Genomic DNA, 26,901 nt, shown 5'->3' on the forward strand with positions numbered 1-26,901 from the left:
AACCTGAATGGCAAGGAAATTCAAAAAAAGAGGGGATATGTCTATACATATATAACTGATTCAGTTGGTTGTACAGCAGAACTAACACAATATTGTAAAGCCAATCTACTCCACCAGTAAAAATTAATTTATAATAAAGAAAGCCACAAGCATATAGCTTCAGAGATTCCTGTGTTAGTACACATGAAATGTTACCCCTCTAGAATCTGTTTAAAATTAAACAAGAATCATCCCCTAATAAATGTGTAGGTGCAGTGGAGACAAATTACTAGAATGGTGGCCTTTGAGCCCTGACATTAATAGGGAGTGTTATATTGAAAATATATTTATTCCAAGGCAAGATGATCTAACAACTCAACTGAAGAGAGCTTTTCTGGCTATGTGGTCCCACCGACAGCATAGAGAGGAGATGGGTGCCTATTTCAGTGCGACAGGGAGGTTAACTGAGACGGGAGCATGCCCAGAAGGGGCTGGCCCATCGCGAGCACGACAAAAGGGTCTGCTCTTGTTCATAAAGCAGTTGTTGTTGGAAATCTCCTGGCAGCTGCAGCTCAAGAGCACAAAGTTCCCTGGTTAGAGTCATTCCTCAGACTCGCAGATGCCCTTCTTCCGCTGTAAATGTCCCTGAAGGAGGCCTGTCCTGTCACAGTGCAGGGAGGGCGAGATCAGCGGGTTTGCATGCACTTTAGTGAAACACAGCCAGGTGTCCAACACAGGACTCTCTGGAGTGGGTAGCATATGTGCTCCTAAACACGGGGTCAGTTTCACTCAGACCCACAGCTGAAAGTCAGCTTTCAGAAGGAGGTTACAGGAAGAGATTGAAGATGTAGAGTCACAGAGACATTAAAAACACATCGTCTCAAGTACTCTAGCAACAAAAGCAGAGAACTGGAAATAACAGTAAGAAATAGTTTAAAATGTGCTTTAAAGTCCATATTATGGAATAATGTTCATCCACTTGAAGTCATGCTGATGACAAATTTTTACCAAGAGATTGTTAAATAATTATAGCAAATTACAAACCACGTCTAAGCATCTGCTTTGATTTTATGAGATGTCACATGAAGTGATAAGAGCTAGGGTAAGGAAACATAAAGATAGTAGGAATAGTCATCGCTCAGGAATGCAATTACAATTGATTTGTATTCTGTATTTACAGATTTCAGTCTCTTTTTATATTTTCTGGAATGGACATAGGTTATTTTTGTAGCCAGGAAAAGAAGTTATTAAAGTTGTTTTTAATTCTCACGTAAAAAACCAAGACATATTTCTTTCCATAACCAAGAATCAACTTCACTGGACAGGGTAATCTGGATTCAACTCTGAATCTTGAATAAATATGAACAAAAGTGTTTTGTAAAACCAGGAAACAGAGTCACAGATCAGTTCAGTCGGGGCCCATCAGTAATGTAGCCAGTGTCATTAGGGTCAGAACTAAGAAAATGACAGGGCTTGGCCCCCCTTCCACCTGCCATTCCCAGCCTTGGACCCACACACTCATCCTCCGTGCAAGGAGCAGGTCTCACATTTTCTCTTGCCTTTCACTGTCAAAACCTGTTCTCAGAAAAATTGATTTCATATGTGTCCACGGTGTTATTTAAAACCCCAGGATTCTCACAGACTCTAAGACCTGACAAGCCCTAGAGCCTTCAACACTGACTGTATTTGGGGTCAGGGCCACTTGGTGTCCAGATTTTCAAATCAGAGATGATTTCTGGAAACATTCTAACTTCAGCAGCTTTGCTTCCCCTTGATACATGGGGGAAAGTAGCCTGGAGGAAACTCTCTTTTTCCCTGGTCTAGAAGGTGACTTGCCAGCTCCGGAAACCTGAGTAAAATGAATGGAGAGGCAGGGACCATTTGGGGCAATGGCCCAACACCCACCAGGTTGGTTCCCAGTCAACAGGCTTTGTGACCGACAGCTGATAGAAGAAGATCCTAAAACAGGTGTAAAAATCACTTCACCTTCATGGACACAATTTAAGGAGCAAACAATAACTGATCATGGTTTAATTATTTTTTTAATCTTTTTTTTATTAGTTGGAGGCTAATTACTTCACAACATTTCAGTGGGTTTTGTCTTACATTGATATGAATCAGCCATAGAGTTACACGTATTCCCCATCCCGATCCCCCCTCCCACCTCCATCTCCACCCGATTCCTCTGGATCTTCCCAGTGCACCAGGCCCGAGCACTTGTCTCATGCATCCCACCTGGGCTGGTGATCTGTTTCACCATAGATAATATACATGCTGTTCTTTTGAAACAACCCACCCTCACCTTCTCCCACAGAGTTCAAGAGTCTGTTCTGTACTTCTGTGTCTCTTTTTCTGTTTTGCATATAGGGTTATCGTTACCATCTTTCTAAATTCCATATATATGTGTTAGTATACTGTAATGTTCTTTATCTTTCTGGCTTACTTCACTCTGTATAATGGGCTCCAGTTTCATCCATCTCATTAGAACTGATTCAAATGAATTCTTTTTAACGGCTGAATAATATTCCATGGTGTATATGTACCACAGCTTCCTTATCCATTCATCTGCTGATGGGCATCTAGGTTGCTTCCATGTCCTGGCTATTATACACACTGAGGAAACCAGATCTGAAAGAGACACGTGCACCCCAATGTTCATCGCAGCACTGTTTATATTTTTTTAATCTTTTTAAGACTTCATTTAAGCTCATCAAGATGACAGTAGGCTAGTTCTAATGTTATCAGATGACAGTCAAATCTGGGGCACCAGATAGCGTGTAGTGTGTCAGTCACTCAGTCATGTCCAACTCTTTGCAACCCCATGGACTGTAGCCCGCCAGGCTCCTCCGTCCATGAAATTCTCCAGGCAAGAATACTGGAGTGGGTTGCCATGCCCTTCTCCGGGGGATCTTCCCAGGGATCCCGCCCAGGGATCGAACCTGGGGTTCCCACATTGCAGGCAGATTCCTTACTGTCCGAGCCACCAGGGGAGCCCAGGGCACCAGATGTGAAATTAGCTCAGTCGTGTCTGACTCTTTGCAACCCCATAGACTATACAGTCCATGGAATTCTCCAGGCCAGAATACTGGAGTGGGTAGCTATTCCCTTCTCCGGGGGAATTTTCCCAACCCAGGGATCAAACCAGGGTATCCTTCATTGCAGGTGGATTCTTTACCAACTGAGCTATCAGGGAAGCCGGGTATCAGGGCACCAGATATTCTTGCACAAAATTCTCCCTTTTCAAATGCTGGGCAGATGCCCCCAAGATGACTTCCTCTTTCATATCAAATCTCTTCCCTCCACATCTTGAACTACCTTAAACGAAACTTTAAAAGGTTTACATCTTCAGCACTATAGTGGGCTAAATAAAACGCTTCTCTGACTGTAAGTATCCTGAAGGTAAATAATACATCTTTTTTTGTTCAAACCCATACACTTAGTCCCTGGCACAGAACCTAGTGCACCACAAATACTCAATAAATGAGTGTCAAGTGACAGAATGTTGCATGTACAGCTGTTTAAGTCTAGTGAATTCTGTGATTCCAAATTGATGACTTTCCATTATTTTCCAGTGGCATCAGTGAGTAAGGGGCGCCCCTGGTGGCTCAGATGGTAAAGAATCTGCCTGCAATGAGGGAGACGTGCGTTCGATCCCTGGGTCGGGAAGATCCCCTGGAGAAGGAAAAGGCAAACTACTCCAGTATTCTTGCCTGGGAAATCCCATGGAGAGAGGAGCCTGGTGGGCTACAGTCCATGGGGTCACAAAAGAATTGGACACGACTGAGTGATTTTCACTCACTCAGTGAGCAAAGCAACTTCCTTCTCTTAAAGACCTAGTGGCAAAATGCAAGAGCCTCATACTGTGGCAGGAGCCAGGGGGTGACAGCACCATCCCAGCAGCTCTCCAAAATCAGGTGACTTCCGCAGGTGACGTCCCAGAAGCCCTGCCCATCACCATCTGAAAGCAGATGCCACCACCCACCACCCATGGGCACCCCAACGTTCCTACTGAACTCTGGAGGTATTTTTGCTTCTTCTAATAAAATGAAGACATTCCTTCTCAATTTTTCAGTACAAAGTTTAGACAGGAAAGAGAAACAGGAGATAGATGAAGACTGATCTTTCTCTATAAATTATAGAATATCTGTAAATACTGCCTGGAATCATTGTCCAGTTCTCATAAATGCATCTCTCCTTTGTAAACATTCGTCTGCAAATTTAGAAGCACTTAATAAAACGTCACATGAAGCACCACAGGGCTGGCTTGACAGGGAGCCACCTCAGGAGCCGAGTCAGCTCTTCCTAGGAACCTGAGACTCACCCACAGGGATCCGAGGCCCATCACATTCAGGGGTGGAGACCAGGATTCTGTGGTCCTCACCCACCACTCTTGCTCAGCCCTCCACGGAGAAGACTTCCGGTTCATGCTGGGGGCATGCTCGTCCCCTCTGACGGAGCATCTCTCTGCGGTCCCGTTGAAATGACTGCACAGCAGGGACTCGCGGAGGAAGAGCCACAGTCCGCTTCCACGTGTGGCTCACAGGGAAAGATGAACCTACTGAGCCCCAGCAGTCTAGACACTGGCCTCCTTCCCTTTCTCCTGGGGCCCAGCGAGAAAGAAGTAATATTCCCCTTCCTTGCCAAATGGGAGATCCAAGCTACTTACAGAGAGAATGCCCTGGCTCTGTGCTCTGGAATCACTGGTGTTTGAACTACGTGGTTTTCATTTTAAAAGTGAGGAAATTGATACCCAGTGGGGCCAAGACACTTGCCCCAGATCAGAGCTAAATGGGAAACTAGAACCCAGGTCAGATCCACTCGGCCCCTCCTGACTATCCCACACTCCAGCTCCCCCTGCCATTTCTAAAATTAACTCAATATGTGGTCAAATATATTTCTGAACAATATGGAAAACATAACAAACTCATAAAATGCTGGTGAAAATTATTTCATTCATACCAAGTGAGAATCAAATGGCAGTGGGAAAGAAATGGGCATATCCTGCCGTGTGGTTAGTAAAAGCTAATAACCTCGACGTGAACCCCTGCTCATAGGATTCCTGGATCCCAAGTTAGGACGTCAACCAGTTTGGAAGATTTGGTCCAAACAGCCCTGAAATCCCCTTGCTGCAGATCAGAGGCGAGATAGGATGAACTGGCCTCCTTTTCCTGCACTGACTTCCCTACGACTTCCAAAAATAATACTCTGGCCCAGCTGTTCAGTAAGGCCCTCAGTTTATTTGTAGTGAGTTGGAATAGGAGACCATAAATTAAACTCAGATGCCGTGAGGGAGAAATGTCAATCCTTCCAAACCCAACACTGAAAAGCCTTTCTTGTTTTCGAGTGGAATGAAAGAACATCGGGCAAGGAAGCTTTGACCCGACGCTCCCCCAAGTCTGAAGATGAAGGGCCAGAAGAATGGACTTGTCCTAAGCCAGCAAGCCAGCTCAGCCCCTTGTTTTAATCCCCAGGTGCCTGAAGACATACAGAAATTTAAACAAGGGCAAAGCACAGACGTCTTTTGGCCTAGGAATATTCGTCTACCAGGAAACAGGATTCCCGAGCATCTAATAACACAATCATCTTTCTGAATGGTAAACAGAAGTGGTCACCCTGTAAGAACAGACTTAACATATTTACATGAAAATGAATGACTGTGTAGTTGCCAGAGTTACTATGACACCCCCTGCATTTAACAATCTCACACATACATCTAGTTATCTTGCTAGTATTTCTGCAGGTCATTTTTTTGGAAGATAAAGTGGGCACATCTTGAATTTCAATAGTTAATACCATGTGTGTGCTGCATGCTAAGTCCCTTCAGTCGTGTCCCACCCTTTACAACTATGGACTGTGGCCAGCCAGGCTCCTGTGCCCATGGGATTTCCCAAGCAAGAATACTGGAGTGGGTTGCCATACCTCCTCCAGGGGGTCTTCCCGACCCAAGGGTCGAACCCAGGTCTCCTGCATTGCAGGCAGATTTTTTTACTGTTTGAGCCACCAGGGCAACCCAGTTAATACCATACTTTCCTCAAGAAAAAAAAAAAAAGGAAAGCCCATGCTCTGTCTAGGAGTTCCGTGTTAAATGCACCCTCAACACTTCCAAATTAGTCTGCTGTCTTTGCCATTTATGTTTCAACAGGCGAGGTGTGGGGTCTTCTTATCATTTTAATTACATTATTATCATGGATGGGTTTGACTTTATTTAGTATGACTTACTGGTAACTTGCACTGCTTTTTTGTAAGTTATTGATAAATATTTTCCATTTTTCTTGGAGGCTCTCTCTCTTTTATTGCAGCCAAATTATCACATCCTCTAACAAACCATGGAGAGCAAACCTTTATTCATTATATACATTACAAATGTTTTCTCCCCAGAGATATTTGGCCTTTATATAGCTTTATGAAGTTTTTCATCATAAATAATCCTTTAATTATTATTTTATATTAAGAAAATCAAGAATATTTTTAAGTGGATCAATACAAAGCTTTTAATTGTTGTTATTCAGTCACTAAGCCGTGCCGACTCTTTGAGACCCCATGGACTGCAGCATGCCAGGCTCCTCGTCCTCCACTATGTCCCACAGTTTGCTCAAACTCATGTCCATTGAGTCAGTGATGCCATCCAACCATCTCATCCTCTGTCGCCCCCTTCTCCTCCTTCCCTCAATCTTTCCCAGCATGAGTCTTTTCCAGTGAGTCAGCTCTTCACATCAGGTGGCCAAAGCATTGGAGCTTCAATTTTAGCATCAGTCCTTCCAATGAATATTCACGGCTGATTTCCTTTAGGATTGACTGGTTTGATCTCCTTGCTCTCCAAGGGATGCGTAAGAGTCTTCTTCTAGACATAGATAACATGGGAAATTGAAGCCCCAGTACCTGGACCATTTTTCCTCACTGATCTGAACAGGAAATTGCATCTTGCTCAGCGGAGAAGATTAAAGGCTTGGACTTGGAGGACAGTTTCCATAATTATTCAAAAAGAATGAGGTTTTTAATTGAATACACCCAATGCCCTAAGTCCCCAATCATTTGATTGTTTTGTTGAAAAGAAAAGCCTAAGTAAACCAAAAATGCATGCTGGATTTGTGGCTTGGAGTCACAGAACTGCTCTGAATTCAATCACTCTGTCACAGAAAACGCTGGGTCCCCCATGCTCTCAACTTTCCTTCTGAGAGAGGAGGTTCTCAGGATCTGACCTGGAGGAGCCCCAGGAAGAAACTTCTAGAATACGGGCAGACAAGCTCATTGGTGAGTTTAAGCTGCCAAAATCACAGGAAACAGACTTCAGGATACCTGAAGGCATGCATCATACAAGTTCTTTCAGCTTTTCAAAGCACTGGATAAGTATACATGAAGCTCAATAACTAATCTATTGCCATGGATCTGAGACCCTAACCCCCAGCTTCACTTCCCACCTCTTCCTGAACCCCTTCCATACACCAGACTCCCCTAGGAAGAGGGAACTTTGGGTCATCCAAGATAACATTTCATCTCGGAAGAACTTTAAACAGTGAAGTTTCTCCTTCTACTGAACCAAAATTCTTTGGCCCTCTTCCAACCACCTGCTCCTAACTCTTTCTCACGTTCATGCCTCCAAAGGCAACATCCGTGGTATCTTGGTTATGGAGCCTTCAGAAGTCTGGAGACAAGGCTCACTGTCTTCTCCATGGCAAACTCTCTCTCCTTCCCCAGACGGCTCCAGACCTGCCAAGCCCCCAGAGATAGTCCTTTCATGGGAACCACAAGTCTGAAGTCTATTAGCACAGAAATGCCACTTGCCAGCATTTGGAAGAACAGCTTGACTAAGAATGACACCGTATAGTAGACAGCGGGGTCAGGAAACAGAAAAAGACATGAGATTCAGACCCCAGGGCTTGCCATGATTGAGGAAGTGCCAATAAATCACCCACTTTCTTTAATTAAGATTTTGTTTTGTTCCAGAACTTGCAACCAAAAAATAAAGGTCTGAGCCAACACACTGCAAATCGAAACAGACTCACATCCCCTGTTGGAAAGTCAGTGTCTGGGGAGAAGGAAACCGGAGATCAGAGTTCCTCCTCGAGCCAGTGGACCAGACAGACACCAAGCTCTTCAAACTGATAAGACAATGCCCCATTTGTACAATGCTTCCAGGGACAGATAACAAAGCTCAACTCAGCAGTTCATTCCAGCTCTTAGCAACTTCATGGTCACACGCTCCCACGCTTCAGCCACCACTTGGCAAATCTCTCCAGCCCAGTTTATCTCAGTCTCCTCAGCTTTTGAGAAGCCGAGGAAGCCCTAGGGTTGAGGTTTGAACAAAATGGACATGACTGTCCACACAGGGCTCAGGTCTCCCCCGCAGGGTCCCACAGAACTCAGAAGGCAGCCTACCCAAGCTGGGGGATGGTTCACTGAAGGCTGGTACTTCCTGAGGTTTGACTGTAAAACTCCCTAACTGCATAAAAACCGTCTTATAAGATATGAGCAAACTTATGTTGGACAACAAGGAGCAACGCGTTTAGACCGATCCTCCCTCCAGCCAAGACGTAGGGCCTAATGGACCACACGTGGTCCCACACCACAGACCCATGGGGCCCTTCTCCAAAGCAGCAAGAGCCCGGGTTATGTGAAAAGTTCGGGCCTCATTTTTCAGCACAAGGATGAAAAGTCAGCCACGAATACACTTCTAAAATGTCTTTTGATCATCCTGCCTACGCATCTCTGAAAAATGCTGCTTTAGGCCAAAACTCACACGGCACTGTGTTTACCCACAGGCCACCCCCTGACTACTCAGGCCCCCAGCTCTCCCACTGCACCCAGCACACAGACAGGGGACCAGAGGGGACAGGGGACAGGCAGGGCTCAGACATCCTGAAGCTTGGGTCCTCCCCAGCATAGCCTGTGGGTCCTCTGTTTCTCTGAGTCTCCCTGGGGTTTGCACAGAGCTGTTCTGATCACCAGGTTCAGACCTGGACATCAAGGCCATGCTGTGTTTATTCATTTTGGCTCCTGACCCAGCGCCCGGCAGAACGCAGGCACCAGAAGTTGCTGATGGAGCTAACTCACAGCATCCTGGAAACACGCTCTGGCTGGCACTGAACTTCACCTGAGCCTGTGCTTCCGGACCACAGCCCTCATGAGGGAAGGCCCCCACCCCCCAGAGAGCACTGAGCCCTGCTCACTCTCTGGATTCAGGGTGTCAGAAACAGATCCAGGTTGCACATGCAGTCAAAATTTCATCCTTTCCCAATACATATGGTATACCTATCATGGTAGAATATCTGTATACAGGAAACCTCCCTGTATTTGCTTCATTTGAGCTATTCAATCTAAACCAATCCACAGGTGTGCAATGAAAAATTTAAATGCTTAGTTATTTTTCCCAACAATGAATAAAATAACCTCTGGTGGTAAGATGTCTGCTATTAACGTCTTTGCTCACTTCCTGGAAAGGTGGTTTAATACCCAACTACTACAGCGCCAGGGTTGAAAGTCACGTTTAAACACATGTACAAATAGATGTCAAAATTAATGTTATTAAAATAACAATATCATCAAAATAAAAGAAAGAAGGAAAGAAAGAAAGTCTCCCCATTTCACCTTCCAGAAAAAGCTCAGTTCACAAAAGCCTCCTCCCGCTGTCACCCAATGAGATTCAGGGTCCCCCTTGTTTACCTTGCACAAGCATGCTCCACCTTCCCATTCTTTGTGTGAAGGTGAACTGATTGTCCCCAGTGACCAATCGAGACGAAATACCTGCTGACATGACTTAACCAAACTGTAGTCAGACACTGCCTCCCATGGGGCCCAGGACCTGACACTGGGAGTGGGACAGTCCTCCCCAAGAAGCTCCAGAGAGCAGAGTGCCCTCGGGAAAAGCTGCTGGACTGTCCCATTAAGCCCTGCACCCTCTTTACTGTTTACCCCTCCCCCACCCCATGAAAATGAAGCTCTTTCTTCCCAACCTCTGAGATGCTGGCAGGTCTTACAGCCAGAGCATCTGCTCTTCTCCCATGGTCCTTGGGATAAAGTCTCTCCTTGCTGAAATCCAAACTGGGTTTTGTATTTCACTAAGGAACTGTGGTGTTGGAGAAGACTCTTGAGAGTCCCTTGGACTGCAAGGAGATCCAACCAGTCCATCCTAAAGGAGATCAGTCCTGGGTGTTCATCGGAAGGACTGATGTTAAAGCTGAAACTCCAATACTTTGGCCACCTCATGCGAAGAGCTGACTCATTGGAAAAGACCCTGATTCTGCGAGGGACTGGGAACAGGAGAGAAGGGAACGACAGAAGATGAGATGACTGGACAGAATCACCGACTCGATGGACATGAGTTTGGGTAAACTCCGGGAGTTGGTGATGGACAGGGAGGCCTGGCGTGCTGCGATTCATGGGGTTGCAAAGAGTTGGACACGACTGAGTGACTGAACTGAACGGAATTGAAGGAAACTACTCAAATATTAGCCAACAGGTTAGCTCCTTAGGCGTAGTCCGTGGTGGGGCAGGTCCTCCCCACCACCCACTCCCTCCTGAGGCCCAAGGTGGAGAGAAGCCAGGAGGTGTCTGGGTGCTGTCCTGCCATCCTTGCTGTTCCCGACTGCTAGCCCCTCGGACAGAATTTCTCAGCCTCATCCTCTTTCAGTACGTATCACACCACTCCCGGGGCTCTTGTGAAGTATTCGTGTGGTTCAACAGCAAAGCCAAGTCCTTGACAATCTTGTGCAGGTATCATGGAGTTGGCTACATTCACATCAGAGATGCGCTGAGTAACCAGACACCATCCAGGTTGATAAGCTTCTTCCAAAATCGTGGAAGCAGTTATCGCACATGTGTGGTTGCATCACAACTTTAAAATACCACCTGAAGATGTTTGGGTTGAAGGAGATTTTATCACTAACATGATGCTCCCCACACACACAAAGTCTAAACCCCTCCACCTGCACTCGAGGTCTCCAAACCTCCTCTCAATCTACTTTCCAAGTTCACATGCAACCCTAGCTGTGTTACTACAGGTCCCTTTGCAGTCACCCAGAGTCATGTGCCGAGGATCTTCCTAAAGCTACCAGAGAACACGCAGTCTTATGAGGGACCACTCAAGTCACGGACACTCAAGTTCAAGGCCAGAAGCCCTTGTGAGAAACACGGAAACACGGCTCAGCATCCCTCAGAATGCCACCTGTTCCTAAGTGACCTCCCCTCTCTGTGCAGCTCATAGTCAGAGATCCTCAAAGAGGGGACAGCTTCAGGTCAGGCTGTCCCCAGCCCATCCCTTCAGGAGCATCTCCCCAGCTCCTGCTCTGCTCTGCGCACCTCTGTCTCATTCTGTTGCCAGCCTGTGGACCACTCAGGACTGAATCATGATTTCGGTCCTCAGGGCCAAGGAATTGGTTTCATTCAGAAGGAACAGGCAGAAAACAAACCCCAGAGGGTCTTTTCCAAGAAGTAAACGTGGAGTCAACTCCAGGATGAAGGTCCCTGGGCCTGCCTTCCTTTTCACCCTGAACCCTGTCCAGACGCCAAGGGAAGCAAGGTTCCATCTATGATTCCTCCAGCCCCAGGGCTCCTCCCCTGACCTTCTGGTACAGAGCTCCCCAGCTTACCCGATCTTGTCTTTTTATTGTTTGTTTAGATTCGCCTTGCCTTCCTTCCAAAAGGATGCAAAGGAGCCTCTATAAGTACATTTGCAACATTAGAAACAACAAAGGCTAGAAATCAAAAAGAAGATGCTGCAAGGTCCAATGTACATAAAGCATTATGCAAAGGGGAGACTGTTGAGAAAACAAAAAACACATCAAGACAGAAATATGTTGTGCTGCTGAAGTCATCTGGAATTGGAAAAACATGCTATAGCAACACTCTGGAAAGAAAAAGACATTTTAGTAAATCTGCAGTTACCCACCTACACAATATGAAATGCTATCAAGTTATGACTTCATGTGTTGAATCAAGGCTCAGTTTCTGATTAAAGCATTTAATTAGTCCTCACAAATTCCAAGAGAAAAAAAAAGAAATGACTAAATGGCCTATTGATATTGAAAAAACTAAGTTAAATTGGGAGTAAAATGACTTTATTCTAAAACTCACTATTGAAATGAATTTTCATAGAAGAACTGGAAATATTTAACACATGGTTAAAATGTATTTCAGAAAATTTAATCCTTCTAAATACATGGCACAAAATATATCAGAACATTGTTTCAAATTAACTAAGACGAGTTTTATTTGAATCCTGGTAAGTGACAGACAACTCAAACCTTTTGCTTATAAAACTGGGAAAATAAACTGAACCTCTTGCATCATGGCAACCCCAGCTCTTCAGATTCTCCTCCACCAAATTGAAAGCCAAGTCATATTTTAGACCTAAAAACACTCTGCCCAATGAAAAGACATTTTTATGCTGAACTTTTATAGCTGGAGAGGGTAAGTCTATCTAAATTTATGTGGTCTCAGGAGATATATTTTTCTCAACAATTTTATAAAGAGTTGATTAAATGAGCTCCCTTGGGTGAAATATGCATAATTTATCTAGAAAACCAACAGACAGTCATTCTAACAATTAATATGTTATTTTCCAGTTCCTTAAAACAGACCTAATGATGTGTCAATGTAGACCCAGCAACAGCAACATCATACTCTTCAGAGCCAGAGGCTGCTCATGGGGGAACAGGAAAACGTGGGAAATCTCGCTCAACTCTGCTGTAGATCTAGAACTGCTCTAAGGAAGAAAGTCTACAGAACTGAAAAATAAACATAATAAGCTAAGAAAGTACCCTATAAAAATACAGTCACTGTCTGTAATCACTGCCATTTTCCAACATTTATTATAACAGATTTTAAAAGAATTATGAAAGTGAAAAATGATTAATGTCCAGAGTATGATGATGCCTTCAATATCAGGCCATGTCCTGTTTGGTGGTATGTGATTCTAGAATCTTCTAGGAGTGTGAGGGCTACCATGAGGGCCAAGTTCCTCTGAGCCCCAGAGACACTGGAGGAAGCTGAAGGTGGCTTCCAGAAGGTGTGAAAACACACTTCCATAACACTTGATTGATTTGTTCCTTGGGTGTGAATGGATAAAACTTGCAGACTTCTTTTCCAACTCCATGGTACTGAGTCAGAAATTATTTTCTGTGTGGAAGCAGAACACAATACCTAAAGTGGAAGGAAATCTGGTCAAATCATAAGGAGATCTTCAGATGGGAAAACCTTCAGAATTCAAGAGGAGACAGATGCTGATCAGCTAAGGGGACCTAAAGGCTCAGCCTGGTTGAAGTTAGATGAGTCATGATCGTATTGAGTACTTAGGGGAAAAGCTGGCATTACCATGTAAGGGACCATAAAACATTCCTTCAGCCTACAGGGCTCACAGCATGATCTGTAAGGGCAACACACAGGATTTGTCTGACTGGTCGGTGAGCACACATTTGAGTCCTTGGGAATCCTCCAACAATACAAGTTTTGTTTACAATGCTTTCCCAACATTTCACTCATCACCTACATCGCTAGGTCCTAAAATTGTTTCCAAAGTCTAAGAATCAAGTCTTTCTAGTTGAGACAGAACATTAGCCTTTGAATATTTATTGGTCTATGGGATCCAAACGTGGCATCTACTTGAAAGATCCAACTAATGTTTCAAAAAGGTTAGGTGGGAAGAGCTTGTGGGATCAATGGGCTTCTTCTTCAGGTGTCGATCTTCACAAGGAAGAGCATCACCAGGTCCAAGAGGGACGTGAAGTCAGTGCCTCTGCTTCCAAGAGGCTGAATTCCACCAGGTGAGCCATGCTCAACCCCGTACTCCACCGCCAAGGGATACAGAGCCTGCATTCAAAGGCCTTCAGAGAGCAGCTTCTTAGCTTCGCCTCCTTTGACTCAGAGCACTAAGCGTTCTTTTTATTTCCTAGCTGCATGGCTGAAAGTTTACATTGTCAGCATACATGTAGCAATTTTTATATTTCCTTCAATCCCCATAAACTTCTTGACACATTTCACCCAGCTGACGTTTCCTTTTACCTCTGTAAGCCTGTCCTCTGCTCATTCTACTTGTGTGAATTATTTCTCTGGGCAGTGTGATCACTGCAAATGGGCACACTTGAGGCAAGGCTTACCCAGGTCATCCAGCCACAGATGACCCCACTCTGGGGTCATCTGACACGCTCTGGTCCCCAGAGCACAATCTTAACTCCTCTCAACCACCCGCTAGGTGTTCTGGGGGCAGGCACTGTCCAAGGCTTGTCCTCTTCCACACCTGTTCCCTTTTCATTTCACTGCACAGTGGAGGTGCCTGGAGTGAGAACCCCAAGATGTGGTAGCATTATTCGTCTCCAACTGGCCTCAGATGGGAACAAACTCTTCCAAACAGCATTAGAACATCAGAAAAAATAGTAAGACTCGATCAATTGCACCCAACCTTTGGAACTTGTTCAAAGGCCAAACAATGGTGGAAAGTTTCATAAAAGAAATACTGTAAAAAGAAAAAAAATACCATTAAGAAGCAGAATGAGAGGCATGAAAGATGCCTTACATTCCCTTATTTTACTGTAAGATTGTTTCTTAAGGATGAATCACTGATACAGCTTCAGATTGCATACACTGTTTCAGGTGAATCTTTAACATAAAGAATGAGTCAAATGAAAACAATCACCTGTCAGATAGGGTTAGTTACATGGAGAAGAGACCTAAGCACCCAAATCTACAGGAAGAATCTGCAGTTCAAGTAAACATCTTAGATATCATTGCAGGCAGAGTGGGACCCAGCACAAAAGACACAAATGCTAATCTACAGGAGGATTTTTAATTCTTCACCTTGACAACAAACAACACAAATAAATCTATCCTTGGGGAAGCTGGCATCACGTCACATAGTTATATAACTCCTGTTCTGCCTTGAGAACCTCTAAAGGGAGTGAGGGAGAAGCCTGAACAGTCTGATTTATAACAAAACTAAAAAAGATGAAAAGAATAGTTCTTTGGGTGGGTGGGGGAGCAATAGAGCAAATATTAGCATCTGGTTACAAATAAAACCAAGTTACTATGGCTAACAACTGACAAACCCCTCTTCAAAAGTACTTCAGCAATGTAAAGCAAATAGAATAAAATGTGTATATTCTTTGATCAGCTTCTAAAAGTCTATCTAAAAAAGTATTATGTGGCAGCCTGGATGGGAGGGGAATCTTAGGGAAAATAGATACATGCATATGTATGGCTGAGTCCCTTTGCCATTCACCTGAGACCATCACAACACTGTTAATCAGCTATACCCCAATACAAAATTTAAAAGTTTTAAAAAAGAAAATCAACCTATTATGGCTTAATTTAAAAATTATCAACTGATAACTGTCTTTGCCTACTTATGTTTTAAAGAACTATGTTTGCAACTTTCTCTGCTAAAAACTAATTTGGCCTCTGTGGGTTATATTAACGATGAAATAGGAAGGTAGCAGAGGCACAGAATGAGCAGAGGACAAGAATGTGGTTCTCAACATCAGTGCAGCATTTCAAACCAAGTATCACTGGACCCAGCTCTCCATCACAGACACACTGAGGCAGCCATCCATCCTGCCAGCTCCAGATCACTCCGGGGAGTAAATGGAGCAGGTAACTGTGTTAAAACAGCTTTCCTTTTCTTAGCTTAAAAGATATGAAACTATTCATCTCTGAGTTTCTAACAGCAAATAAACAACTGTATGAATGTGAAAGCAATGAAAAATCAACCATGACCTGAAATTACTAACAAGTTGGTACTTCATAAAGTCATAGTGATTTTGGTAATCAAAATGTAAGTTTGGAGGCCAGGTTTGATCCATCCTCTTATTTGGAATTGCTGTTAGATGACTCTTGAGAGTGCCTTGGACTGAAAGAAGATCAAATCAGTCAATTCTAAAGAAAATCAACCCTGAATATTTATTGGAAGGACTGATGTTGAAGCTGAAGCTCCAATAACTTGGTCACTTGATGTGAAGAGCTGACTCACTGGAAAAGACCCTGATGCTGGGACAGATTGAAGGCAAACGGAGAAGGGGGCGGCAGAGGATGAGATGGTTAGATAGCATCACTGACTCAATGGGCAGGAGAGTGAGCAAACTGCAGCATTAGTGAAGGATGAGAGAGCCTGGCATGCTGCAGTCCACAGAAGTGCAAATAACTAAGTAACTGAACAACAACAATTCTGATGTGTTGACTAAAAGGTGCGGTCTTCTAGTCATCCTTTCTCACATTGAAAGAAAGTGTGTGTAGAAATATTACTGGAGAATCAGGAGAATATACCTTAGTCTGGAGCACCTCGTTTCTAGAGAGTGTAATTGAGGAAGAATGTTTCCATGACTTGGCAAAGGCCCACAGCTCAATATGAACAGGATGGAGACCTGGTCTTTAGACCTTCAGACCAGGGCACTTCCCAAAACACGTGCTGTGCAGACCCCCAAGCAAGGCAGTGTGCTCCCACTGAGAAACTAGAGCAGCACCTGCCCACAGGTGGCCACTGTCCTGGGGCAGCAGGAGGAGACAGGACTTGGGTTAGCTTGGATCTATACCCTGGTCGCAGGGCGCTCTGCTTCCAACTTCTCAGCTTGCTAAGGTCCTCCATCCTTCCTCCCCTCCTGCACCTGTGGCCAAAACTGCTGACTTAGGGGATTCAACCACAACGGAAAACAGATCAATTTGTGTGGTTCCAGGAGAGCTAAAAACATCTTAAAAAATAATATGCACTTCAAGGATGATGCTCCGGGCAAGCTCTACCATCTCAAGTGGGTTTTTCTTTCTCTATTCACTGCAAAGCAAGTAAAAGGTATTAATTGTCCTACGGAAGAAATTCATGTTTAGGCAAGTTGCAGAGCATTCACATCAGACCATCATGAATTTTACATTCAAAGATGTAAAAACCCAGAGCTGTAAAATGCTAGACTAAACTTTTTTTTTTTTTCAGAATTCTGAGATATTCAAGGGAAAAAACTTAGCCCACGAATTCGTTCGTCAATCAATCAGCAATATTTCTTCCGTGTTCACTGTAGGTCACAGCCCTGGCTTGGCAGCTGAAGGGCAATGTTGGGACACATCTTTGCAGTTTAAAAACCTACAAATACCTATTTACTATCTACTGTGTGTTAGGCAGTACGTTTAGTGCTGGGTGTGGCATGAAGGATCACACTGGGTACCAGAACTTGCAGACACTTGGAAGGGAAGAGAGAGATCATGTAACTCAGTACCATCTGTCAATATATGAAGCCAAGTGGCAGGGGAACACAGAGAGATGGCTCAGCCTGCCTAGGAAGAAGGACTAAAGGTGAGCAGATGTCCCCTGTTTTTAAGGCAAAAACAAACAATGGCCCAGAGTCCCCCCCTCCCCGGCCTATCCAACTTGAGGGGCACCCAGATATTCTTTCAATCAGGCCTTCTTCTGTAGCTTCCTTGGAAGTTGATTGCAACTGCAATTTAAGGAGCAGGTCCTCAGACTCCCCTCAGACAATAATAATGCCTAAATTCTGAGCCTACACCTGACAAGGAGACCCATGTTTTATTAGGTATTTACCACAGACTAGGCACTGCACCAAGAGCTTCACAAGTATTGTCAGCAATGCTCTGAGCTAGCTAGTTTTTCCCACACCCCCAGAGAGATCATGCTCTATGACTAACAACTTGGTTTACAAGGGAAATCACTGAAGAACAGAGAGGTTAAGCATTTTGATCAATGTCACACAGCTAGTATGACAGGCCAAGATCGGTATCTAAAACATTCAGACTTTAGAACCCAGGCATTTCCCCTTAGACATCAGAAACCACACACTACAAATAAGAGAAGGAGGAAGAGAAAGAATTTCTGTGTTCTTTCCTGTGTAAGGAGCTAGCCCTGAGAAGATGTGTGTCTTTTGATACTAGAGCTCTTCTTGGTGAACCCCCAAATGCCCAGGGGCATTCTCATCCCCTAAAAATAGCTATGACATCTCACCCTGCATCCATATCCCACATTGTCTCATTCACCCGAGATGCCCATCCTGCCCTAGCTGGGTGACAGGAGGGTAACAAGCTGATTGAACAAATCACGTAAACACAAGGCTGAGAAACTGTTGTCTTATTTTTCCACAAATATCTACACGTTAAGTGAAGGAATTTTGGCTCACACAAATGTAGCACGAGGTGAGCAGAAGCACAGGGGCCTCCTCCTCGAGGTGGACATCTCTGCAGGGAGCAGCTCCCTGAGTTTTCCTGGCGTCCAGAACCGCCACTCAGAGGCTCCATGACCAATAGCTGGGCCAGAGCCAGCTCTATGTTTCCGCCTAGTTTTCCCCACACCCCCAGACCCTTCCACACGGGTTCCTCAAGCTCCTGTCTGTATAAACTGGGGAACTCGGGCGACCCCTTTGGAGGTTAGAGAGCCTCCTCTGGGTCACGGTCTGCCCCTCACATGTGGGGGCCGCTGGAACTCCAGCCTAGAAGCCGAGGGCGGAGTTCCACGTAGACAGATCCGCAGTTTGCAGGCACCTAAGCCACCCTCCTCACGGGAGGCAGAGCCTGACATCTGGACACGTATCCCCCGTCTCTTCTTCTCACCCCTGTGGCAGAAGCACCTTCCCTGATCCTCAGCTGAGCTCAGACCAGTCCAAATGAAGATTCACTCCCCAGGCTCCCGGGCAGTCAGAGGTGAATGATGTTATCAAGGTCAGGCTACTGAGATGTGAACAGCAGTGAGTCACGTGACCTCCAGGCTGTATCCTGGGAGGGTGGGGAAGGGGTCCCTCCTGTGTGTCCTCCTTCCGTCCTCCAGCTGGACATGGACATGTGACCAGTAACTTGAACCCTGGGAATGGATGCAATTCCTGTGGGAGAACAGAGCGCTGACCGCTGACCTGGATCATCTCTGGGAGCACAGAGAGCATGCGCACTGCATCCCTACAGTTGTATGAGGGGAAGAACTTTCATTCATCTCAGCCTCAATACCCTGCTAACCTACATTGACAAGGGGACGTGTCTTTGCTTAGAATGGACTGAAAGGGCCATCTGGTGGAGGGGGTGGGCGTGGCCATAGGGCCTTGGGTGACTTTCTGCACTGAGGTTGGGCCGTGATGGACAGGAGGAAAGCTCAAGGTCTCTGGACCACAGAGTAGATTGGGGAAAGGGGTGGAAGACTTCCAACAGTGGACAGCACGTGGCTCAGCACACGGGAAGGATGGACAGAGCCCAAGAGGCCAAGACAGAGACTTGAGGCTCCCTGGCACTGCAGGACACACAGGGTGTGAACACAGGCGATGCTTCAGGCAGCCAGGGTGAAAGGGCAAAGACAAACATAGATGGAGATCTGTGGACCTGATGTGTGATCTGGACAGCACTTCAGTTTTGGGCGGTGGTACCCAGTGTCTCATCAGAAATGCACAGGGTCAGCAGTGGAGGAAAGCTTGTGCTGAGCACAGGGGAGGTGTCTGCAGGGCAAGGACGGGAGGCCTGGCAATGATGGAATCAAGTCTAAGGGTAGGGAAGGGGCAGTTCAAAGGGGGAGAATCCTGAGTTTGGTCACAGAGTGAATAACTCCCTATGAGAGAGGTGGAGGCTCAGCAAAACCTCCATCACCATCCCCAGCCCCCCATGACTGGTGAAATCACCACAGGAAACCAGGACTAACTACATGGATACACAGGTTTGTTCTTTTTAGTGAAAAGTGTGGAAAACTTGAAACTCATATGTTGTGCTGTATATAGTCTCTCAGTCATGTTCAACTCTTTGTGACCCCATGGACCGTAACCCACCAGGCTCCTCTGTCCATGGAATTCTCCAGGCAAGAATGCTGGAGTGGGTTGTCATGCCCTCCTCCAGGGGATCTTCCCAACCCAGGGATCAAACCCAGGTCTCCCGCATTACAAGTGGATTTTTTTACTGTCTGAGCCACCAGGAAAGCCCAAGAATATTGGAGTGGGTAGCCTATCCTTTCTCCAGGGGATCTTCACGACCCAGGAATTGAACCAAGGTCTCTTGCAATGCAGGCAGATTCTTTGCCAGCTGAGCTTGCAAAGGGAAGCCCCATAATATTATAGTTTAATGCAAAAGTATGACCACCAGCAAAGCCGAAAAGAAGAATCCAACAATAGCTTATGAATCAGGAACTAGCACCATCCCACACAATGAAAGGAGGCAGATAAAAATCTGTATATTCTGCAGGAGCCTGGAAAAACATTTTTAAATTGCTAGTATACTTAGGTGCTTTAATCAACCAATAAATAGGAAAATGCAAATTTGTATGTTATCATTCCTAAATTCCCATTAGATAATTATTGGACAGTTCAAAAATTATGAAATTGCTAAAACTGTATGTCTGATGTGCTCTTTACACAGACACTTAGCATGTGGTCTTCTCATTTTCTTGATCTTTCCGTGTCTGAGTGGGTCTAAAAGGCCATGTGAGGGGCTGGTTAAAATGACAAGCTTCCTCTAGGTTTATCTCTTACAGCCAAATATTTTTTAAGTGTTTGCCAATTCAACCTTGTGTCTAGCCTCCATTCAATCAGATATTTGCTTTATTTTGTTGACCTGATTTCTCATCCTCAAAACAACTGTTTATATCTGCAAATCTCACAAAAGTTAGTTTTACATTTTATATATCATATCATCATATGTTTCTTCAATCAAGCACTCATTAAATATCTGGCTACACTTACACTATTCTAAGTTCTCTTGGACACTTACGGAAAAGTTATAATGTGATATACATGCTGTTACTATGCAACTTCATAAACAACTAACTTGTAGTAGCACAGGATCTAAAAGGGAAAAGGCCATGTAAACACAAATAAAGGGAAAAAATAAGATCACATTAAAGGCTATGAAGATGGTGGTATAGCATCAGGAAGACAGAAGTAAACTGTTGGTACAGTTCTAGGGATAATCTATTATTTAATCAGAATGTGATGCAGATATACAGACTTCTAAATAAACCAGCAGAAAAGTCCTGATTATTAGAAATCCTCCTGCCACACACAAACCAACTTTCATTGGAATAATCTGGCTCTAGATTTCGGTACCAAACTGTTTTCATACAAATCCTATTTACACAGCCCAGGCTCCTATGACTCATGTCGCCACCTGTTAGTCTGCTAACTTCTGCCTGGATCTCCCTCACGCCTTCCTGCCACTCCCCTCACAAAGGCAGCCAGGATCCCTCCCTCTAGGAGCACCTGCAGTGTGTTAGGTGTTACCCAAGATGTGCAGGGCACACTCTCTCACAACTAACCAAGGAAGGAAGTGTTAATACCGCCAATGTGCAGAAAGAAGACAAAAACAAACAGGCCAAACCAGTTCTGTGATCAGAGGCGAGATCTGAATGGAGGTCTCTAAAACTGTGGAGTCACCAAACCCTCTTCCCCAAAGTTATCTCTGATGATGAGCAAGGCACACATGGCCTATAGAGGGACAGACCAGTGACAATCTGTGGGGTGGACACATGGCTCCAGCTTTCACTGCCCGGCTAACAAAATCCTCTTGCCTGCCTATGTTTACGAAATATTTTATTTTAGGTTTAAGCTATACATTCCTGATCCTTTTCACTGGCACTCTTGTCCTTGCTGAAAGTAATAAATAGTATCTACCTGTCTAAGCTTCAGAAGGTGTGATAGAAAAAGAAAGCGATTTCAAACTGCCAAAGCTCCCTTCATCAGCTGAGACCTCCTCCTCCATCTAAGAGCTACAGCAGAGGCAAGGGGGAGACTTTGCTCAGGCTTCACTGGTAATTCTTGGAGTATGTGTAAATGTGGCAGCAAAATGACACATGCTGCAGGAGAAATATATTACGCAATAGAGAGGAAATTACATTCAGATATGGCCACATGCATGCATATTCCAAAAGTGACTCCATGGTTTTGCTCACTTTAAGCCAACTATCTCTAAAGGGAATTTTGGAGATTCTCGCTAGATTTGTGAGATTATCCAAGTGGGACTTGCCTGCAGAGCGCTAACTGGTTGGTTGATTCTTTTCGTAACTAACAGTCTCCCACGTGGTTCTGGTCACTTCATTTAGGGGCATCATAAGTTCATGGTGCCCTGTGGCTCTGCCCCTCCTGGGCCAATCTGGTCTGTCCAAGCCAGGCTCCCCTCTCCCCCAAAAATAACATTAAGTCAGCTCTTCCAGGAAAGACATGAGGAGACTCCAGGCAACAGCAGGCAAGACGGAACGAGTGGTCAGCAGCATGCCAACCAGCTCCCAGTCCTGGAATGGACTCAACCATAGACTTAGAGTTGAGTGGGATAGTAGAGTCAGGCTAAAAGATAACAAACATAAAAACATTTCTAAAGTGCTCAACGGTGACCAGATATTATTATGATTATTAAAGACTGCATAATATCATGGAAGGGTTTATCTAGGTTCTCCTTCATGTATAGTTTGAGGAAAAATAATCAGGGTGGCTACTCAAGCAGTCACAGACAATTTTGGAGATCTTCAAAATGTTCATTTACTATTGATGTAGGAAAACCTGTCACTGGATGTCTATTTTGGATGCTAAACAACATATTACATCATACTGTATTATATTACATTATGCTACTTTATGGTTTTGTTCTGCTTTAAACACTCAAGAGCCCCTAACGCTGGCTTGAAAGAGGACTGATTTCACTTATTTTTTCTCTGCAAATTTCTTTTACAGGAAAAGAAAGAACTCTTAAAACATCAGATTAAGCACAATGGCAGTTAGTGTTTAGCATCCATCCTTGGGGGAGGAGAGATGGACATCCATCTGCAGAAACATTTCAACATGGATGGTGATATATAAAGGCCTGAGCTTCTGCAAAGGCTTGGCTTTAAAGACTGCCTCTGCCAGTTACAAAAATAGACGACTAAAACGTAAAAATCGATTCTAATGGCAGGCGGATCACTGCACTCTCCATGTCCAGGATATTAGGGAAATCTGAATATTTGATTTAGTAGCACCCTGGGAGCCGGGGAGCCTGAAAACCCTCCAATAACCTTGAAAACACCCACTTCCTGTAGTAGAGAATTGAATGTCTACATCAGGCAACACCCACCCAGCAGCCTCTCGTCCTGCAGTTAAAGGACAAAGACTAGAAGGCGCGCACCAGCCGTCGGAAGTGGGTTGTCTTTCCTCACCAAGTGGTGAGGGGTGAGTGGTGGGAGTGAGTGCTCTGGTCCTCCCAGGAGCTGTGCTCTCATCCAGGCGGTGGGGCGGGTTGGGGGATGGGGCGGAGGTCTGGGGTCCGAGGTCCCAGTCCTTCCCCTTCCTCCCAGGGGAAGGGGAGCAACAAGAGATAACCTAAGGCCCCACCCAGCGCAAGCAGCCCGCCCCCACATACAGTCACATTCGCACGCCCCAAATGCGCAGCCACACACACACACACACACACACACACACACTCGCACACCCTGGGTTCCCCTCCCTGCACCCGGAAGGTGGAGGGAATCCTGAGAATTGAGCTGGAAAGGGAAGGAGGCGAGGCTGGAGCCAGGATGCTGGACTGCGGGCGGCCCGGCGTCCTCGGCTCCTGGACGCCGCTCTCCCGCCGGGAAGGTCGGGGACCCGCGGGGCGCACGTGCGAGTCTCCGCCCCTATCGAGCCTGGTTGGGCCCCTGTGCGCCCCCGGTGGTGACCGTATCGCGGGGCTGAGGGGCGCTGGGAGTAGGCCGGGGAGGGACGAAGCGGCCCCGAACGATGACGGGATCCCACCCGCACGACCGTTGTCCCCGCTCCTCCAGGCGCCCCGGGGAGCCTGTGGCTCCAGCCTTGAGCCTCGGGCTCCAAAGCCGGAAAGTGCGCGGTGCCCGGCCCTCGAGGGCGCAAAGCTATAACCGTCCTGCAGAAGGATTTTGCGGTGTAGACCCCCAAGATGAGTTGGAATGACGCGACCCCACCCCAGAGGCCGCGGACTTCCAGAGGAAGCTGGCGGGCTCTGCAGCTGCCAAGTTCAGTGCGAGGTCGCCGGCCATCAGCAAGTAATCACTGCTGTCCTGTCGCTCTGCTAGGTGTGCGTCGCAGGTTAACCACCGGCAGTCCCCAGGAGCTACCACCCCTCCGAGCCTGGGCGGGGGGTGGGGGGGACAGGGGGGTGGGGCCGGAGGGACGGCGCAGGCTGCGGCAGAGCCATTCCCCATCTCACTGACTACCACGAATCGGCCCCAGACCGAAAGCCCCCGCTAAAGCCGGGCGCGGTATCAGGCCCTGCAGAGACACGCGGTCCCTGGACAGGACGCGACCTGCGAAGCAGCCGCACAGTGTCCCTGATCGATTTCTCAAAGGCTCTATTCTTCCCAAATTCAAGCAAACTGGCAGGGACAGACGCCCACAGGAGCTTCGTGGGAGCCGCGCTCCTCGCCGGCAGAGCGATGCTCAAGGACAAATATGCCCGCAGAAGGGTCCTGCCGGGAAACTAGAGTGGCAAAGAGGCCGCGGCCGCCTCCGCGCTGGCCCCTCCTCCTGCCTAGGGACCAGGCCTCTCGCCTCTCCGGGAGCCTTCTCGGTTTTCCGCGCAGGTTTCTTCTGTGTTAATACTCGGCCACATAATCCCCCCAGGAGCTGGGGCCAGCCCTCAGGAAACCCTCCCAAGCCCTCTTCCGATTATGTCCCCACTGAACACAGGTGTGACCCTGATCCTCCACCTCTGGTAAAATAGACAAAGGTGGCTTTTTCCGCATGAATCTGGCTCTCCTTGCAACCGCAATTGCTACTTGCTAAGACGTGTCCTCTTTTCTAGCTCCGGTGGGAACAGGTGAGGGTTAGGTGCCCACAGTCACCTTAGCGGGGTTCAGTGTGGCACCTCTACGAGAGGAAAAACTGGGCCCCTCTCACTCCAAGCCCGCGTCCCGCGGGTGTCTTTAGACCTGAAGGCCGGTGACTTTTCACGCCCTACCGGCCGCATAAAAACAGTGAGATCCTTGCCTGGGAATCCGGGAGGCTCCTTCTGGCCTCGCTTAAACCTCGGAGTCCCAGCGCAGCTACAGATCCGTCTGGACCGCGCAGGAGCGGAGCTGGGCCTCCGTGTCCGCAGCCTCGTAGGGGCTTTTGTGTGAGTAAAGCCAGCAACTTCAGGGCACCACTTGCCTGCGCGACCCGAGTCCGTCCCTTCTTCCTCCCAGGGGCTGGGACACGGGACGGAGCAGAGGTGGCCTAGAAACCCTCTGGATGCAGCGAGTGTCCTGCGTCCAGGGACAGGGGGAGGGTGCTCTTGTTCAAATCTGGGAAGGGGTCTACAACTACCTTCCAGGCGGATTCGCATCCATTGTGCATAAGTCAGCACTCCATAAAAATTTCCGTGTGTAGTAAACTCAGCTCCGTCTCCAGCACTGGCCGAGCCGGCTGCCCGGATTGTGCAGGGGGACGGTTAAGACCCCGATCATGGAGACCCCGTTCGTGCGCCCCAGAGCGAGAATTGAAAGTGCCGGGCTTCGGCACCCAGACCACGGAGCTGACTCCCCGAACCGGGTCTCGGGCACTCGAGCTGGTGATCTGGGTTTGCGCTGAAGCCCGCCCCCTTCCCAGAAGCCCCCTCCCCTCACCTGGACCCTCGGAGAGCGGGAAACACTCACCTACTGCCAGGCAAATGGGGAGCAGCAGCCTGAAGACGAGCCCGCACACCACTTCCGAGGCCATCGCGTCGGTCCCGCGAGTCCGAGCAGAGGGTCTCTAGCACTGCGGTGCCAAGCCCATGCCCGCCTAGGGCCTCCTGCGGCCGGCGGCTTGCAGCCGCCCGGGCATCACCTCGACTAGAGCCGCGGCGCCGTGCGCCCCGAGGGCGCGCTCTCCGTTTTCCCGGCCGCGCCTCTCCAATCTCCCGGCCGCCGCTCACCAGGCCCTACGAAGCCCCCTCGTCGGGCGCCCGACCTCTCACGGCCGGCCCATTCAGTGTGGACTCCCCGAAGGTGCCGGAGGTTTCTGCAGCGGGTGCCGGAGGCCGGAGCTGGGGACCTGGCACTTCGAGAGGGTCCCGCGAGGCGGCGCGGCGAGAAAAGGGGAGAGGAGGGCGTGATGTCCTTTCGGCGGCTCCCGGGATGTCGCTCGCGGGCAGCGGGGAGCCTTCTTCGTGGAGTCTTCTCAGAATAGAGGTGACGGCGCGGCCCTCTTTCGGCGTGAGCTCGCGGAGAGGTCCTGGCCCCGAGCGGCCCCGCGGTGGCTCCCTCGGCGGTCTTCGGTTCAGCCTCTGCGCCCCCGGGCTTCGGGCCGGAGACAGCGGGGCGCGGGCGGCCGGACTCGCGTAACCATTCCCGACTGCTCGGGGCTCCCTGACCGGTCGGCAGAGGGGCGCGCGAAGGGGCAGCCTCCACTCGCTCCTCCTCGGCCTCGACTTAAAGGAATAAAATGAAAAACGAACGCCGCCCGGCGGCCAGCGCGCCCCCGCCCCGCGCGGTGCTGCCTCGCCCTGGCGGCGCAGCCACGGCTCCGGGCGGGCGCGCACTTCTCCACCTTCAATGAAACTTTCGAAGCCGCGCTCGCGGACGGGCGTGCGCACCGGCCAATGGGAGGCGACTCGGGGCGGTGCGGTGTCCCTCCCCTGGACGGCTGGAGGCGGGCGCGAGGCCCAAGTGCGGGGAACAAGCGCAGGCAACCCCCCGCCTGCGAGTGATGGGCTTGGCGCGCTCGCTCCCGGACCCTCAGGACCGCTGGGTCCAGTCCTTTTGCAGACTGAAGGAACCATCCGGTCCCCAGGGCGCGGCCCTGAGCTCACCCCCCGCCCGGGGAGTCTTTTAAGGCTCCAGGAATCGTGCACAGGCGACAGGAGAGCAGAAGTTGGCGCGACTGTCACTGTGCTAGGTCCACACGTGCCCACTTGCACGCACTAAGAGGAAGAAAAGCGGCATTCGTCCAGACCAGTATCCCTGCGAATTCTGAACCGAGCGAGAAGTTTCATCTTTGACGCGGCCCTGGGAAATCCTGAGTCTTTCCAAATTCATTGGGTCATTGGGAAATCTGCGAGTGAACATAGGAATCAGATGCGCGCCCACTTAGATTTTGGAGA

At 47.7% G+C, this 26,901-nt stretch overlaps 1 protein-coding gene across 3 annotated transcripts in view; it reads right to left on the reverse strand.

The window, feature by feature from the left end:
• Positions 1–25,659, reverse strand: part of PIEZO2 (piezo type mechanosensitive ion channel component 2) — a 246,335-nt gene extending 220,676 nt beyond the window's left edge. For 2 of the 3 annotated variants that reach the window (XM_065932593.1, XM_065932591.1), the window contains exon 1: positions 25,475–25,659. In XM_065932593.1, the coding sequence (XP_065788665.1) occupies positions 25,475–25,538 (64 nt within the window). In that variant the 5' untranslated portion in view covers positions 25,539–25,659. The remainder of the gene's footprint in view (positions 1–25,474) is intronic. The other variant, XR_010662900.1, reaches the window with a different exon arrangement.
• Positions 25,660–26,901: the final 1,242 nt, after the last annotated feature.

The sequence above is a fragment of the Muntiacus reevesi genome, chromosome 4 (genome assembly GCF_963930625.1).
Source record: "Muntiacus reevesi chromosome 4, mMunRee1.1, whole genome shotgun sequence".
Classification (NCBI taxonomy): Eukaryota; Metazoa; Chordata; class Mammalia; order Artiodactyla; family Cervidae; genus Muntiacus; species Muntiacus reevesi.